At 48.3% G+C, this 16,892-nt stretch overlaps 1 protein-coding gene across 1 annotated transcript in view; it reads left to right on the forward strand.

Moving 5' to 3' along the window:
- arfgef1 (ADP-ribosylation factor guanine nucleotide-exchange factor 1 (brefeldin A-inhibited)) overlaps positions 1 to 16,892 on the forward strand; it is an 87,950-nt gene that overhangs the window by 58,423 nt on the left and 12,635 nt on the right. The window contains exons 11-26 of the mRNA XM_056299931.1: positions 351 to 450; positions 678 to 817; positions 1,008 to 1,116; positions 5,951 to 6,152; positions 6,259 to 6,370; positions 7,191 to 7,396; positions 7,573 to 7,657; positions 7,790 to 7,955; positions 8,710 to 8,861; positions 8,960 to 9,088; positions 9,718 to 9,876; positions 10,854 to 10,998; positions 11,772 to 11,862; positions 14,357 to 14,397; positions 14,546 to 14,715; positions 15,266 to 15,417. Coding sequence (XP_056155906.1) covers positions 351 to 450; positions 678 to 817; positions 1,008 to 1,116; positions 5,951 to 6,152; positions 6,259 to 6,370; positions 7,191 to 7,396; positions 7,573 to 7,657; positions 7,790 to 7,955; positions 8,710 to 8,861; positions 8,960 to 9,088; positions 9,718 to 9,876; positions 10,854 to 10,998; positions 11,772 to 11,862; positions 14,357 to 14,397; positions 14,546 to 14,715; positions 15,266 to 15,417 — 2,159 coding nt within the window. The remainder of the gene's footprint in view (positions 1 to 350; positions 451 to 677; positions 818 to 1,007; positions 1,117 to 5,950; positions 6,153 to 6,258; positions 6,371 to 7,190; positions 7,397 to 7,572; positions 7,658 to 7,789; positions 7,956 to 8,709; positions 8,862 to 8,959; positions 9,089 to 9,717; positions 9,877 to 10,853; positions 10,999 to 11,771; positions 11,863 to 14,356; positions 14,398 to 14,545; positions 14,716 to 15,265; positions 15,418 to 16,892) is intronic.

The following is a 16,892-nucleotide window of genomic DNA, read 5'->3' on the forward strand; positions in this document are numbered from 1 at the left end:
GTTGTTGCTCTCATACACCTGAAGGCAGACTATGTAGGAGGTTCAGCTAAATCTAGCCTCTAATCCTCTCAACAGGTCTGAAGATATGGTAGAATGATGCACTTGCAATCTATTATTCATCTTGTTTTTTTCCTGGGTTTGCAAATTAACCTCCTCCCCTTGAGGTTGAGCCCGTTCACCTTTTAGAAATATTCAGGCGCGCATGGGTGGATGCCTGCGGAAGATGGGTGGAGCTGGGTTCTGTTTTGGTTGATTTAAATTCCCTGTTTGCGAATGCCTGTAGGGGCCTGATAGTCTTACATAGAAATCTGTGACCGTTCCTGGTCTGACACGACACGACTCACTTGCAGGTGTTCTTCAAGGAGATCTTCCTCTACATTCTCGAGACGTCCACGAGCTCCTACGACCACAAGTGGATGGTCATACAGACCCTCACTAGAATATGTGCAGGTGGGTATCCCTTGTTGGATAACTATTCGCTCTAGAAAGGCGTGTAGGTTGTATCAGTATTTGTTATTTTCCTCATAATTTATTTATTAGTAGGACTGGGTGGGATTTCGGGTTGCACGTCGGTCCAAAGGCAGATGTCCAAATCACACCACAGTTTGTGAAATCTCAGGCATTGTGACTATTATGAATGAGAGTTTTTACAAAAGTTTGTGATCTTTTTTGATCAGATGCCCAGAGTGTGGTGGACATCTATGTGAACTATGATTGCGACTTAAACGCCGCAAACATATTTGAGCGGCTGGTCAACGACCTTTCCAAGATTGCCCAAGGCCGGGGGGGCCATGAGCTCGGCACAACACCTCTCCAGGTAAAAAGTCTCTGTTTCACATTCACACTGTCGTTCATCTCGACAGCGTTGCTGCAATATTCGTCACCCTGCTCTTATTTTTACTGAGACAGTCTTCACGCTATTTCTTCACAGGATTATTGAGCGTGCATAAAGATATTCTTCACAGCATTTCTCTGTTGCTGAAATCACTTTTTCATATCCTGTTTAGGAGCTGACGCTGAGAAAGAAAGGCCTTGAATGTCTAGTTTCCATCCTGAAGTGTATGGTAGAGTGGAGTAAGGACCAGTATGTCAACCCCAACTCCCAGACCAGTCTTGGTAAGACACCGATCAACATGGCAGCCGTCTTTCTTTTGATAAGGGAAATTGCCGCCATACTTTCCTGTTTAATTTTGGCACTTAACAAAGTTCAAGACTTAGCAATACAAGAATCATCAGGTTGTGTCTATCTTTTCTCTCATGTTTCTCAGACCAGTACTACTCACAGACCATATCATTCAAAGAGATCTGCACAGTGGTTACACTGGATTGCGTAAAGTGATTCACATCAGAATAATCCAAATAGACAAGACATCCTGCACTATCATCAGCCTGTATTAACAAATATCCATCCATCCATCCGTTATCCAAGCCACTTATCCGAATACAAGTCGCGGGATGCTGGAGCCTAACCCAGCAGTCATTGGGCGGCAGGCGGGGAGACACCCTGGACAGGCCGCCACGCCATCACAGACAGCAAATATGACAATAAATACAATAAACAATAACAATAGACAGCAAACAATAGACAATAAATATTAACAAATATGTTTTTACATAAACACAGAGGTTAATGGCCCCAACAATATGTTAAAGGTTTGGCCAAAGGAAACCAGTTGTATCTCTAATATGGCGAGACTGTCAGAGATGAGGCCGCCAAGGCATAGCGGGTTTTTCCTGCTAATCAAATCAGCGTCTGGCGGCTGTTCATCACTGGGGTTAGCTGGAGTTAGCGATAAGCATCTCGCCCATCAGCCCGGCTGCAGTCAGTTGTGGGATCGAAGGCTGGCAGTCATCAGGGAGGCTACCGCTCTGAGAGGAGCGGCTAGTGCTCATCGGCCCAGAGAGAGAAAGTAGTGAGTAACCGCCCAGAGCATATTGCAGGCAGGCTAATCCAGCAAGCTTAGACGAAAACAGAACACCTTAGGCCAAGCCATGATGAAAGGCCCCGTTTGTGACAGGCGGAGTGCATCCTGTGCGTGAGACTGGCTGTGGCCCCGGGGCCTCTTACACTCCGAAGAAATCCTTTTGTTTGCCAAAGGACAGTACAGCCTCTGACTGAGCAGGAAGTGTGACTTTCTGAGAAAGCTAGCATGCTATCCCCAAAAAGCCCTCTGGATCTATCCACCGGCTAACTTCAGGCTAAACCGTTAAGAACTAACCAACCGAGGCGGCTAAATCTGTTCCTAGTAGGGTTGCCAACTTCTACCAATGACTATGTCTGGTTTGTTTCTTGCATAGATTCTCATATGTTTAGTAAAGATCCTGCTGTGAAGCACGTTTACTTTCCTTATTGTTAAATGTGCTGTAGTCTTCAAATAAAGTTTGGATTCAAAACGACGTGATAATTCTCTTAATATTATAAGCAGATGTGATAATAGTATTTTTTTTTTAATCAGAATGCATCACTGCAAAATTGTGCCATGAAATCCAAGTGACAGAAAGAGAGAGAGAGAGGGAGGTAGTGGGACTTCACTTCCCACACAGGCTTAGGAGGCGTACGGAAGGAGGACTTCCTTCGGTGTCATACGATTTGTCCCTGATTGCATCATTTTCAGTGCAGCACACACCGGCTTCACCGAATTAATTCTCAATGATACGGAACAAAATGCAGCCCATATGAGTATAACACAGGGTGCGTTTTTTTTACTTTACAGTTAGTTGGGGAAGACTCCGTATTTTTATGGGGCATTTGTCAACCCTAACCCCCAACCACGCTACATTGCCAAAGATTATGGAGAGCGAGTGAGTGATCTATTCACAGCTCTTTGTGCAGTTTTGGATGCCAAGCACCTTGTGAGCCTGGCTTCTGACTTACTCACAAACTGAAATGTAGTCTCTGGTTTAGCTGTGGCATCGCCATTGATTTGTGGTTGGGGGTTTTGTGAGTGGAAGCCTCTGAAAATATATGCTGTTGTAAGATTTTGAATTTTTTTTTAATGCAACATCATAGTCCTCGATGGTAGGGAATTTGGAAGAAAATGTTTTTGCACCCCCACCACTATTCTCTCTTGTCCTCTCCTTCGTACTGTGTCACTTGGTATTGTCCATGTGTCACAGAAAGTTGAATCAGTTCATCCGTACACAACGTTTATTAAGAGAGAAACGTTTCATCGCTCATCTAAGTGACCTTCGGTCTCAGCTGACCGCAGGTATCCCCACCCTTATAAACAACACAGTGGCATAACGACTGAAATCAGTGATCAATTTCATATGCAAATTGCCCTGACCATTAACTAGCTTAAATGGCCATGTGTACTATTCACAGAGGATTTGGGAATAGTTGCAATCACAGCATTGTAAGATGGTGACAGATGTACTCTTAGCCCCCCCCCCCCCCCCCCGCCAAGTTCAGGGATGGTCATTCTGTCTTCACCCCATTCAAACCAGCGTTCCTCCCTACCATGGATGTGCACATCCTGATTCAACTTTCTGTGATTTCCTTACCTGGATTATTGAGCATGCATAAAGACATATTGTCCATGTGGTTTCATTTGACGTAGGATTTCACAGAAACACCATCGGCAGAAATGCAAGTAAGATGTTCTCTATCACCTTTAACTCATTTGAACAAATCAGTCGTTAGATAAAAGATTTTGAAGTGCTTCTGATGTGTCGGCTTGCTTTTCTTGGTTGTTGGTTAGCTTAAAAACGCGAATCAGACAGGCTAACTTTAGCTCTGTTGAACCGCCGCAGAAGCATCTAGTTTACATGTAGTGTAGCAGTCTATTCCGTTGCATACCCACACGGGGATCGCCGGTTCGAATCCTCGTGTTGCCTCCGGCGTCCCTACGGACACAGTTGTCCGTGTCTGCGGGTGGGAAGCCGGATGCGGGTATGCGTCCTGGTCACTGCACTAGCGCCTCCTCTGGGGCGCCTGTCCGGAGGGGGAGGGGGAAGTGGGGGGGGAATAGCGTGATCCTCCCATGCGCTACGTCCCCCCCCCGGCGAAACTCCTCACTGTCAGGTGAAAAGAAGCGGCTGGCGACTCCACGTGTATGGGAGGAGGCACGTGGTAGTCTGCAGCCCTCCCCGGATGGGCAGAGGGGGCGGAGCAGAGACCGGGACGGCTCGGAAGAGCGGGGTAATTGGGGGGGAAAAGGGAGGGAAAATTGGCCTACTTCCAACGTGTTCTTGTTAGATAGTCACTTAAGAACAAGAAGCTGTTGTTTTTCAAACAACCCAAGTTCCTTCTGTGTGATGACGGGAGAGGGAAAAGTGTCCGTTCTGTACTCTGCTGTAGCAGCACACAGTGCTGTAGTGTGTGTCCTCCTTCCCCCACCGGGCTTTGATGTGTTGTTTGTTATCTGTGATTTTTTGCCGACGTCAAAGGGAGAGCAGGTAACGGCGTTTGACGGGGCAGGTTTGTGTGGTCGTAGTCTATTAGGAGTCGTTTCTGCAGCGTGTTGTGTACCACGTGTGTGTTACTCTGGACGACTCTGTCCCGGCGTTGACCTGACCGCTGTCACCCGTGCCGTTTCCCCGTTAGTCCCTTTAGACCCCGTAGCATAGCTGTGGCGCCGTTGTTCGGTTTTGCCGCTGCAGTTTTACTGGACACTCGTGGTAGATTTAGTAGGCTGAACACGGGTCCGTGCCGGGTTAAACGCCCTGTGCTAATCCTTATCACCAGATATTTACCCTAGAGAGAGACCTTCACCTTTGCCTTTATTCCTCCACCCGCCTCCTCCCATTCAGTGTGCGTTAGAAAGAGGGACACGCTGCCGGGCTCACGTTACCTGAATGTTTGCAAGAGTTCCCGATGGGTAGTCGGACACCTGTCCGTAGCCTCGGCAGAGATGCCCCGATGGGTAGTCGGACACTTGTCCGGAGCCTCGGCAGAGATGTCCCGATGGGTAGTCGGACACCTGTCCGTAGCCTCGGCAGAGATGTCCCGATGGGTAGTCGGACACCTGTCCGTAACCTCGGCAGAGATGCCCCGATGGGTAGTCGGACACCTGTCCGGAGCCTCGGCAGAGATGCCCCGATGGGTAGTCGGACACCTGTCCGGAGCCTCGGCAGAGATGCCCCGATGGGTAGTCGGACACCTGTCCGGAGCCTCGGCAGAGATGCCCCGATGGGTAGTCGGACACTCTCCGGAGCCTCGGCAGAGATGCCCCGATGGGTAGTCGGACACTCTCCGGAGCCTCGGCAGAGATGCCCTGATGGGTAGTCGGACACTCTCCGGAGCCTCGGCAGAGACGCCCCGATGGGTAGTCGGACACCTGTCCGGAGCCTCGGCAGAGACGTCCCGGCACAAGCGGCAGCCCCCCTGCTCCGTCCTATTCCCTGCCAGGAGCTTTATTAGATAACAGCTACATAATGTCCTCTCCATCTCCTAAACACACTGGCTGGCCCACCCTGCACCTGCCGTGTGTGTGTGTGTGTGTGTATGTATTTGTGTGTGTGCGCGCATCTTTAAATCAGTTATCCTGTGCCTGTGGGTGTTTGTATGTGTTGCATTTCTGTGTGTGTGTGTGTGTGTCCTTCTGAGTTAGTTATTCTGTGTGTGTGTGTGTGTGTGTGTGTGTGTGTGTGTGTGTGTGTGTGTGTCCTACCTGCCAAATGTAATGACTAAACAAGGCCCCAGGTTTGTTGTGTTCATTCTCTCTCTATGTGCTGGAGTTTTCCTTTCAATTACGGCGCCCTCCTCTCTCTCAGCACCAGCTATAAGTTACCCGGCTCTTACCGCCGGCAGGCCGACTCCCTGCCAACAACAGAGTTTCAATTAAACCCCCCCCACCCCCACCCCCCCCACCCCGGCTATGAATTCGGGGTAGCACTTTCTACAGTAGCGAGAGATGGGCTTGGTTTATTCCCACTCATCTGTCATCCAGCTCTGTCTGCTGCCTGCTCTCATCCTGCCTCCCCCCCCCCCCCGCCCCACCCACCCCAGGCCAAGAGAAACCACTGGAGCAGGAGAGCACGGAGACCAAAGCTCCGGAGACGATTAACCGCTACGGGAGCATCAACTCCCTGGACTCCACCGCCTCCTCCGGCATCGGCAGCTACAGCACCCAGATGTCCGGCACCGACAATCCCGAGCAGTTTGAGGTCCTCAAGCAGCAGAAGGAGATCATCGAGCAAGGCATCGACCTGTGAGTAAGCCGCACAGACGCGCGGAAGTTGCACTTTTTTCAAGTCGCGTCGTTTTGTTTGCTCCACAACAGTGCCCGTCCGTGTGTCCGGTCCCCTTCTGCGCAGGTTTAACAAGAAACCAAAGAGAGGAATCCAGTATCTTCAAGAGCAAGGCATGCTGGGTACCACCCCAGAAGACCTCGCTCAGTTCTTGCACCAGGAGGATAGGCTCGATTCGGTAAATGAGTCCCTTTTTGTTGCGCACTCACGGGCACATCCGCTTTCACAGCTAGTCCATATTGGCACACACTCGCACCCACTGTAGCTCATCCGGCTCTACGCTGCGCCGTTCAGCCGAGCTCGATATTAACGGCACATTGCTCTCAATGAGCCGATAGCTATCCGTCTCGTCTGGTTCCACGTTCTTCGGCTTTGCCTCCCTTACGACTGCACTGCTAAAAAAAAAACCAGCAATCACACGGGTCTTCAACCCGAATGCCCGCCCACCACCATTCACCCGCTCCCATTCTTCTGACTAGCCCAAATGTTTACTATAATGAGCAGAGTACTCGGCCCTGATTGGCTGGCCTCAAGGGTGTCTCCGCATGGGGTTAATCAGCGCTAAAGAGCGTCTGTAGCATCCGCTGGCAGACGAGAGCCCTCGAACACGTCGGTATTGCGGCGGTGGCAAATGGAGTGGTTGGAGGAGAGCGTAGCGTACTCGTTTACTTTTCACTAACGCCGACTGAAAGGTGATGGCGGGTAATGATTATATCGCACTCATTGGAGCGATCGCTGTCTTTGGCCACTAGTGGAAAGGAGCGTGTGGTGAAGAGAGCGATGTGGAGGGTCTTTTTTCACAGCCAGCACTAAAAGCTTCACCCCCCCCACACGCACACACATTGATTAGAAATAAAATTAACATGAGCACATTTTAGACTAGCGGAGTGGTGTAATAGTATTTTTGTGATAATTGTATGTTTGATCTTCAGGTGGTGCATGTAAGGTTTTAAAAAGTTCAGGATAAGCAAATAACCATAATTCTGTCCTCCCCCTAGACTCAGGTGGGGGAGTTCCTGGGGGACAATGACCGCTTTAATAAAGAGGTTATGTATGCCTATGTGGACCAAATGGACTTCCAGGGCAAAGACTTTGTCTCTGCACTGCGTTTGTTCCTGGAGGGCTTTCGGCTCCCCGGAGAGGCCCAGAAGATTGACCGGCTCATGGAAAAATTCGCAGCTAGATATTTGGAGTGCAACCAGGGGTGAGTTTTATCTCCGGCCGATGGCCGTGGCCTTTAAACCGTGTCCCTGCAAAAAAGGACGAGACCCGATCTCCAGATGATAAGATAAAATAACTGCATTGGGATTTTTTTTATGACCCACATACAGTGTCTTTTTTTATTTTTATTAATCTTTCTTTTTTGTTTAACTCTTCCAGACAAACCCTGTTTGCTAGTGCTGACACCGCGTATGTCCTCGCCTACTCAATCATTATGTTGACGACAGACCTGCACAGTCCACAGGTAAGCCCTTCGCCTCAGCGGGTCAGACGCCTCTGGGAACGAATGTGATTTGAAATCGTTCGGTGCTTAAGATGCCAATGCGCAGCCCAAAACTGTATGGTCTGACCCAAATCTCTGCTGGGATTTGCACAGGTGAAGAACAAAATGACCAAGGAGCAGTACATCAAGATGAACCGCGGCATCAACGACAGCAAAGACCTGCCGGAGGAGTATCTGTCGGCCATCTATGACGAGATCGCGGGGAAAAAGATCGCCATGAAGGAGACGAAAGAGCTGACCATGAAATCCAACAAGCAGAGTGAGTCCTGAGACCGGCTGGATCAGACACGTCGAGGCTTTCATTACAGGCTGAGATTAACCGTGTCTAAAGATGGTTTTCATTCGCAGGCGGCGTTAAACGCCCATTTGAAGATGTAATGAATCTCAGTATGCGGTGTCAGCACATGATGTTATCCAGAGTCATTTGTCTGATATCTTTTAGGGCCAGCAATGATTTTCCATCAAACGCAGCCATCAGAGATGGATGAGATCTGAAAGTGGCTAGATTGCTCTGCTGATTGGTCAGAGCAAAAGTCACACTGCTTGTGAGCGCCGTCTAGAGTTGGGCAAACGTTTGCACCCATCACTAGAAGGCTAGTGAATGTAAAAATCTGCTCTCATGGGGAATAGCAAAGACTTGAGGCGTCCTCTAGCTTTTGGAGAGGCTCAGCTGGCTGGCGTTCCCACATCCCTGTGGGAACGCCAGCCAGACATTTTTCCAAGGGAACTCGGAAGCCATGAGAAGCATAAATATTATTGGACTCTGTTCAAAAGCAAAGCATAACCAGAACTGGTTCAGCACTCTTTTGTAAGGATTCAGTACAAAACACATTGGTATTTTCCCCTTTGTCCTTTTGGTGTTCAGATTTTAAAACACTAAACGTAGTTGCTTAACATATCCGTACACCTTTTTTTTCAGGACAGTTAATCCGTCTCTTTGCAAAGTTTACTCCGTGAGTTTTGTGAGTTGCTTGGCTGCTAAAAATTAAAGTGCGTTTTGATTTTGGGTTCAGGTGTGGCCAGTGAGAAGCAGAGGCGTCTTCTCTACAACGTGGAGATGGAGCAGATGGCCAAGACAGCCAAAGCTCTGATGGAGGCTGTCAGCCACGTCCAGGCACCCTTCACCAGCGCCACGCACCTGGAGCACGTCAGGCCCATGTTCAAGGTAGCATTACACATGCATTCGCTTATTTGCGCGCATGCAAACTTCACATGTACACACACACACACAACACAAAGCTCATTTCTTGTTTTGCCCCTCAGCTGGCCTGGACTCCCTTCCTGGCCGCCTTCAGTGTGGGGCTTCAGGACTGTGATGACACTGAGGTGGCCTCTCTCTGTCTGGAGGGGATCCGCTGTGCCATCAGGATAGCCTGCATCTTCTCCATACAGGTACTTTGATATTCTGGGTTTGAGTAATTAAAGCTGAACTTGTATGTTCCAGTAAATCTAGACCACATCTAAATTCTCAGCTTATTGTGGAGATAGTTGGATTTCAGTAACACACACACACACACACATATATATATATAATATACACTCACACACCCACACCGTATTTCCCGGACTACAAGTCGCACACTATAAGTTGCACTCAGCAAAAAAACGGCGTTGTTGCAGGGGGGGGGAAACATGGCGGTACAGTATTTTCAGTTTAGTGGCCTTTGTTGAAATACAGTGTATTCATCCGACAAAAGTACATTGTATAAATTGCCTTGGAATATAAGTCGCAGGACCGGCCGGACAAGTAAAAAAACAGCGACTTATAGTCCGGGAAATACGGTAAGTGTTTTGCTGTCCATAGCAGGTGTTGTCATTACCTGGTTGTAGATAAAGAGAGGCTGATACAGTATAGGTAGGAAGTGATTGTTGTGTAACCACAATGTAGTCACACACTTTCCCCCCTCTTGCTCCATTTCATTTTCCCTCTCTGTCTCTCTCTCGCTTTCGTTCTTTCTCACCCTCTTTCTCCTTACTCTCTCTCTCTCTCACACACACACACACACACACACACAAAACAGCTGGAGCGGGACGCGTATGTGCAGGCCCTGGCGAGGTTCACCTTGCTAACAGCCAGCTCTGGCATCGCAGAGATGAAGCAGAAGAACATCGACACCATCAAGACCCTCATCACTGTGGCCCACACAGACGGCAACTACCTGGGCAACTCCTGGCACGAGGTCTGCTCCTCTTCACTACCTTGGCTCATGTCATTTAACGTCAACTATTTATCTGTTTTCTGTGGCGTTCTTCCCATCTTTCTTAAGTCGTCCTTTCTTTCTCCTAACAGACCCTCTAAATTCTTCCGTTGACCCCTTTTCTTTTAATACTCATCTCTCTCTTTCTCAGTTGGGTGACAAACTCACAAGAGGCGGTGCTTTACAGTAATGTTAGTGAAGAGCCTGCGCTGGCCTTGTGGCCAAGCAGAGAGGCCTCATGCATTAATAAAATAGCAGTAACGTACCATTGTAACTTGGTTTTAATTACTAACATTAAGTTAGCTGCTCTTCCACCAAGTAAACACGGACACATAGTTCTTGGACAGTTGCTAAACAAAATGGCTGCAAAGCAACGCAAGATACGAGTCAGTGCTGGCAATCTAGAAAACATTATTATGGTAATCATAGGGAATGTTATGGATATATATATATATATATTCAAAATACATTTGCTTATATCTGCAAAATTACCATGCTTAAGAACCCAGCTGAGGTTCATCACATTGTAAAGTAATGTAAAGTGTAATATCAAACCGGACATAGTTTTCAAATACTCCCTCAGATATCTCAGACCGCATTTCGTGAGAAATATTAGATCAATATTCTAATTTTCATTAAATAAGACAACAAAATTGCACGATATCACTATTTGACTTTGGTCCCTATACAAATACCATTGCAAGACAATAAAAGATAATACTGAGTTATTGTCTTGCCCTGGTATGAATGATTAAAATTCAATCAAAGTATATTGTGCAGTTACAGGCGTTTATTTATCAGCTGTTCTACACAACTTTGAACCCGCCTTGGCCGACCACAACTGTGGACCAGAATTGTCCATTTTCTCAGTCCTTGTGTCCTGATGTCCTCCTCTGTCCATCCCCTGTCTATAACCACCTTGTCCCTCTTTTTAAGTCTTGTCTGCATATCATCATCAGATCATGAAGTGTATCAGTCAGTTGGAGCTGGCTCAGCTGATCGGCACCGGGGTAAAGGCGCGCTACATCTCAGGGACGGTGCGGGGCAGAGAGGGTCTCATCACCAGCACCAAGGAGCAGAACAGCGACGAGTACCTGGGCCTAGGTCAGCACTACCTCATAAATACAGCGCGCAAACGCTGTAAAAATACCCCACAGCCAGTATGAGTCCGGCGTGATAGTCGGGGACTAAACCATGTCCCACATTTAATTTTCATCTTCTCTTTAAAGCTGAAATCCGTGATTTTCCCTGATCTGTCTCTCCCTCTGGCAGAGAGAACTACAAACAAGGTGTAGCGGTCATTGTTGCTTGTTTGACATCAGTTCAGCAGTAAATAGTTCCCACCCTTGTAAAAATGGCGTCCTTGGACCAAAGTTACAATCGAATGTATTACAAACGACGTCAAACGTTCTGCCAACACTGTTGTCCTGTAACTTTGACGCTAAAGTCGGTAGATGACCTGTACAACAGAAGCATCGCCACATTGTCATCACATTTCAGTCTGTTTTCCTACTTGGGCAGGAACGCTACACCAGAGTTCGCTCTCCTGGTCAAACATTTCATTAGTGGTGTATGGAGAGTGTCCCCAACCGTGTTTTAGACGCCAGTTGTATTATGTTACCCGACTTCATGGTCCAGATGGATAAAATAACTGAATATTAATGGAGACAAATCTCGTATTTCAGCTTTAAGGATGGCTGTCAGTAAAGACTTGGTTTAACCTCATGACTGTGAAACTGGCCTGCAGACGTCTTGTGGGGGCTTGATGAATGAACTCTTTCGCATTACAGTGCACATGGCTGGAAATAAGATGTAGATTACAGCTCGCAGTGTGATTCAGGATCGGCATATCTGACCTCCTCTCTCTTGACTGCTAGTTGGCGGGACAGTGGACCGTAAGCAGATAGCCAGCATCCAGGAGTCCATCGGGGAGACCAGCTCTCAGAGCGTGGTGGTGGCTGTGGATAGGTACTGTGGCACTCCTTCATCATGTTGGTTTCTTTTGTCGTTTTTTTTTTAACATGCCAAGAATCAGAATCTGGTTTACTGCCAAGTAGTTCAAGCACATACAAGGAATTTGTCTTGGTATATTGGCGCAAGAGGGAAAAATTAACAGTAACGATAAGTTAAAAGAATAATAAAGTACATAAACAAGACAAAATAAAATAGAAATAAGGTGCCATAATAGGGAATATGGCAAGTATTCCATTTACAAAATGTTAAATGAGAATTTTAAATAAGTTATTTACAGAATAAGAAGTTATTTGTAGAATAAGAGTTATTTACAGGGTAGTGCGGGCTTTATGCGAAGTTTCCATGTACCGAGGGCACAGTAGGACGGGAAGCTACACTGCACTGTGTTTGTGCTAGAGTATTTGTGCATGTGTGTAGGTGTATGTCATGTTGTGGTGTGGAGAAGGGGTCAAAGGGGGTGGGTGGGGGGCAGTGTCAGGATCTGTGGGTGTCTGGGTGCTTGTTAGAAAGGCCTGCTGCAGTAGGGAAGAAGCTGTTCTTGTGATGCGAGGTTCTGGTTTGTATAGACCTTAGCCTCTTGCCAGAGGGGAGTGTTTTGAAGAGACCATTATTTCCTGCTCGCCCCGGTGTCCTGGAGGCATACAAGTCCTTGAAGGACAGCAGGTTGCAGCCAATCAGCCTCTCAGCAGAGCGAATGATACGCTGCAGTCTTCCCTTGTCCTTGGCAGTGGCAGCAGCGTACCAGATAGTGATGGAGGAGGTAAGGGTGGACTCAATGATGGTGGCGTAAAAGTGCACTATCATTGGCTTTGGCAGGTTGAACTTTTTCAGCTGCCACAGGAAGCACAACCTCTGCCGTTGCCTTCTTGGTGAGGGAGCTGATGTTCAGCTCCTACTTGAAGTCCTGGATGATGATGATGCCCAGGAAGCGGAAGGATTCCACAGTGTTGACTGGGGAGCCACACAGGGTGATGGGGGTGGGGGACAGGGGGCTGGGGGCTGGGTTCTTTCTGAAGTGCACAACCATCTCCACTGTCTTTAGAGCATTGAGCTCCAAGTTGTTTTGGCTGCACCAGGACACCAGATGGTCGATCTCCCCCCTGTATGCAGACTTATCCCCACCAGAAATGAACCCCATGAGGGTGGTGTTACAGCGAACTTCAAGAGCTTGACTGACCGGTGACTGGAGATGCAGCTGTTTGCATAGAGCAGTGTTTCTCAACCCAGTCCTCAAGGACCCCCTGTCCTGCAGATTTTCTTTGCAACCCTGAATAGGTACCTGTTTGTAGTTATTCAACCAATCAGCAATGAATGTCAGAGTTTGCACACCTTGCATAATTAAGTGCTATGAGGTCATTGGTTGAGTAAGTACAAGCAGGGCTACCTATGCAGGGTTACATTGAAAATCTGCAGGATAGGGGGTCCTTGAGGACTGGGTTGAGAAACACTGGCATAGAGTATAGAGTAGAGAAGAAAGGACACAGCCTTGAGGGAAACCGGTGCTTATGGTCTGGGAGTCAGAAACGTGTTTCATCAGCCTCACGTACTGCTTCCTGTCAGATAGGAAGTCGGTGATCTACCTGCACGTTTAGTCAGGCATGTGCAGGAGGGAGAGCTTGTCCTGCTGCAGATCCGAGATGATGGTGTTGAAGGCGGAGCTGAAATCCACAAACAGGATCCTGGCATACATTCCTGCAGAGTTCCGGTGCTGGAGGATGAAGTTGAGCGACATGTTTACTACATCGACCACAGACCTGTTGGCTCTGCAGGGAGTCCAGGAGTGAGTCGGTGATGGTTTTAAAGTGGGACAGTACAAGGCACTCAGTAGACTTCATTACCACAGAGGTCAGGATGACAGGTCTGTACTCATTGAGTCCTGTGGTCCTTGCTTTTTTTGGGGGGACGGGGATGATGGTGGAGGTCTTGAAGCAGGCTGGTACGTGCCATGTCACCCGTGAGGTGTTAAAAATGTCTGTGAGCACCCAAGACAGCTGATCGGCACAATGCTTCTGGCCGGAGGGAGAGGCGAGTCTGGTCCAGCTGCTTTGCAGGAGTTCTGTCTCTTAAACAGCCTGTTAAGGTCCCTCTCCAGGATGGAGGGAATCGTCCTTGTGGTCGGGGAGGAGGGGGCCTCTAAAACGACGGGAAGTTGAGGATAACTGGTCTGTTATCACCTCGGGGGTGAAAGACCGGTTCATTGATGACCCGGAAAACACATGGGCAAAATGTTTGAGATTTTGGATGTGGATAATATTGACTTCCGCTTTGATCATGATTGTCGGAGGGTTCCAGAAAAGAACGGGTTTCCTACTTGGAAAATAAGGGAAGCATTGCCACGAGCTGCCGCATTGCTGCAAACCAAACGGGTAGAACTGTAAAATATGTCCATGCAGTTCAGAATTCCTAGAATTGTTTTGATAATATTGTGAATCGTGCCTCAAAATGTCTTCCATTCCTCACAAAAACATTGCGTATATTCTTGTTTCAGGATATTCACAGGTTCGACCAGACTGGATGGTAATGCAATCGGTGAGAGACTATCTGATTCAGCCACATTTCACAACCCACTCCGCGGCCAAATTAATTTCAACTTTTTTCGTTGTTTTTTTGTTTTTCGGTCCAGTAAAACAGACTTTTTTTCTGCACTAATTCACCACGTCCTCTGTCCATCTGTCAGTTGACTTCGTGCGCTGGCTGTGCGCCGTGTCCATGGATGAGCTGGCCTCACCCACACACCCACGTATGTTCAGCCTTCAGAAGATAGTGGAGATCTCCTACTACAACATGGGCCGCATCAGGCTGCAGTGGTCCAGGATCTGGGAGGTCATTGGAGACCACTTCAACAAGGTGGGTGGTGAATGGTCTGTCTAAAGGTAAGGGAGCCCCCACCCATCTTTACGGATAGTTTTCCCTTCAACAAGGATGGCAACAACCTTAAAAACTGAAGTACATTTGTGTTCTAATTATTGATAGTATTTTTAAAAAGGGAGAAATCTGTATTAAGCGAGCTCTGGATTATTCCGAACCCGAGTAACTTCCTTCCTGTCCTCTTCCGCAACTGAATAATTTCAGCCACTTATTATCATTCAGTGCAGCCAGGAAAGCTTTCTTGTGATTTGGTATTCAAGGACGTCTCGAACATCAAGAATCCGCTTCTGAATGTGAAACGTATGTAAGAGCAAGCCATCATAATCGTAATGCATTATGAAGGAAAGTGGGTTCATTTATCCTGGTGGAGAGCAGCGTGACGTCTGCCTCTTCAGAGAAAATGGTATTGACAGTTTGAAGGTTCAACACACTTAGCAGGCTGCAGGAATACCGAGTGTGAGAATGAGGCCAGTTAATGTTCTAATGGTGACCAGTGTTCAAATCCAGACTCTTCCCCCTTCCTGGTCAGGTTGGCTGCAATCCCAACGAAGACGTGGCTATTTTTGCTGTGGACTCTCTCAGGCAGCTGTCTATGAAGTTTTTAGAGAAGGGGGAGCTGGCCAACTTCAGATTCCAGAAAGATTTTCTGAGGCCTTTTGAGCACATCATGAAAAAGAACAGGTAAAGAAGTCGTTTAGCACGTTTGTCCATGGGCATGTGTGTGTTTGTGTAAGTGTATGTCTTTTTTTTATCCCCCCCTCCTCCCCCCTTTTCTCCCCAATTGTACTTGGCCAATTACCCCACTCTTCCGAGCCGTCCCGGCCGCTGCTCCATCCCCTCTGCCGATCCGGAGAGGGCTGCAGACTACCACATGCCTCCTCCCATACATGTGGAGTCGCCAGCCGCTTCTTTTCACCTGACAGTGAAGAGTTTCGCCAGGGGGACGTAGCGCGTGGGAGGATCACGCTTTTCCCCCCAGTTCCCCATCCCCCCTGAACAGGCACCCCGACTGACCAGAGGAGGCGCTAGTGCAGCGACCAGGACACACACCCACATCCGGCTTCCCACCTGCAAACACCACTTATGTCTGTAGGGACGCCCGACCAAGCTGGAGGCAACACGGGGATTCGAACCGGCGATCCCCGTGTTGGTAGGCAACGGAATTGACCGCCACGCCACCCGGACGCCCCCAAATGTGTGTGTCATTAAACTGACACATGCATGTCTTTGGTGTGTTCATCGCAAAGAAAAGTCCAGCTTTGAGGTCTCGGCTTGTTTCTGCTTGCCGTGCAGTCCCTCACATGGCTTCAGACGGTCTGAATCACTGTACTCTGAGAGAGACCGCTCATCAGCCAACATCACACTCTTCTCTTCCCTTCATCCTTCACAGCTGCTCTCAATCTCTTATTCTCTTCTGTCCCCCTCTCACTCTTTCCCTCCCTCCCCGTTTCCCTTCTCTGCCAGTGTCTGTCAGCCTCTCTCTGGAATAGCGAGTAGGCATATTGTTTGCGTGTTTGTCGAGGGCCAAGACATTTCGGCTGACCCATTTCAGTCTGCTTGCATCGCCTCCTCGCTGAATTCATGCGAAAAAGAACTTATCTCTGTTTGGTCCGAATCTGTCCTGACTTGAACCCAGCGTGCACTCCAACATCAAATGAGCTTAATCCCAACAAACGCTCGCCTGGGCTGTAATTGTTTCTGTGCCGCACGTCTGAAGGCAGGCTGTGGTCCTGCAACACACTTTTCATTGATGCGAGAGCAGAGTAGCGGTGTAAGTACAAATCCGCCCACAGATTGAACAGACTGAGAGCTTCGGCAGGGATGAACTGGCAGGCAGCCACGTAAGCCCACGGAAACCCTGCAGCGCACTGTGGCCATTAGACTCGCACAGACTGTCCACCGTCCTGCTTGTGTGTGTGTGTGTGTGTGCATATGTGTGTGAGTGCTGGTAAGAGGGAGCCGCTTGCTTTTTTATTCCCATTCATAATATTGTGCTGAGCAGAAATGGGTACAGTCTTTGCCATGGCAATGGATCTCTGTCAGAAACTGCGGCGGCCAGCCCCATTCACTGGAATGACTTTGCTGAAAATGAAACTGAGCCGGTTTTTCAAGTGCTCTTAATGCAAATAAGCATCAATCCAGGGAGGATGTTATTT

The sequence above is a fragment of the Lampris incognitus genome, chromosome 19, assembly GCF_029633865.1.
Source record: "Lampris incognitus isolate fLamInc1 chromosome 19, fLamInc1.hap2, whole genome shotgun sequence".
In the NCBI taxonomy this organism is placed as follows: Eukaryota; Metazoa; Chordata; class Actinopteri; order Lampriformes; family Lampridae; genus Lampris; species Lampris incognitus.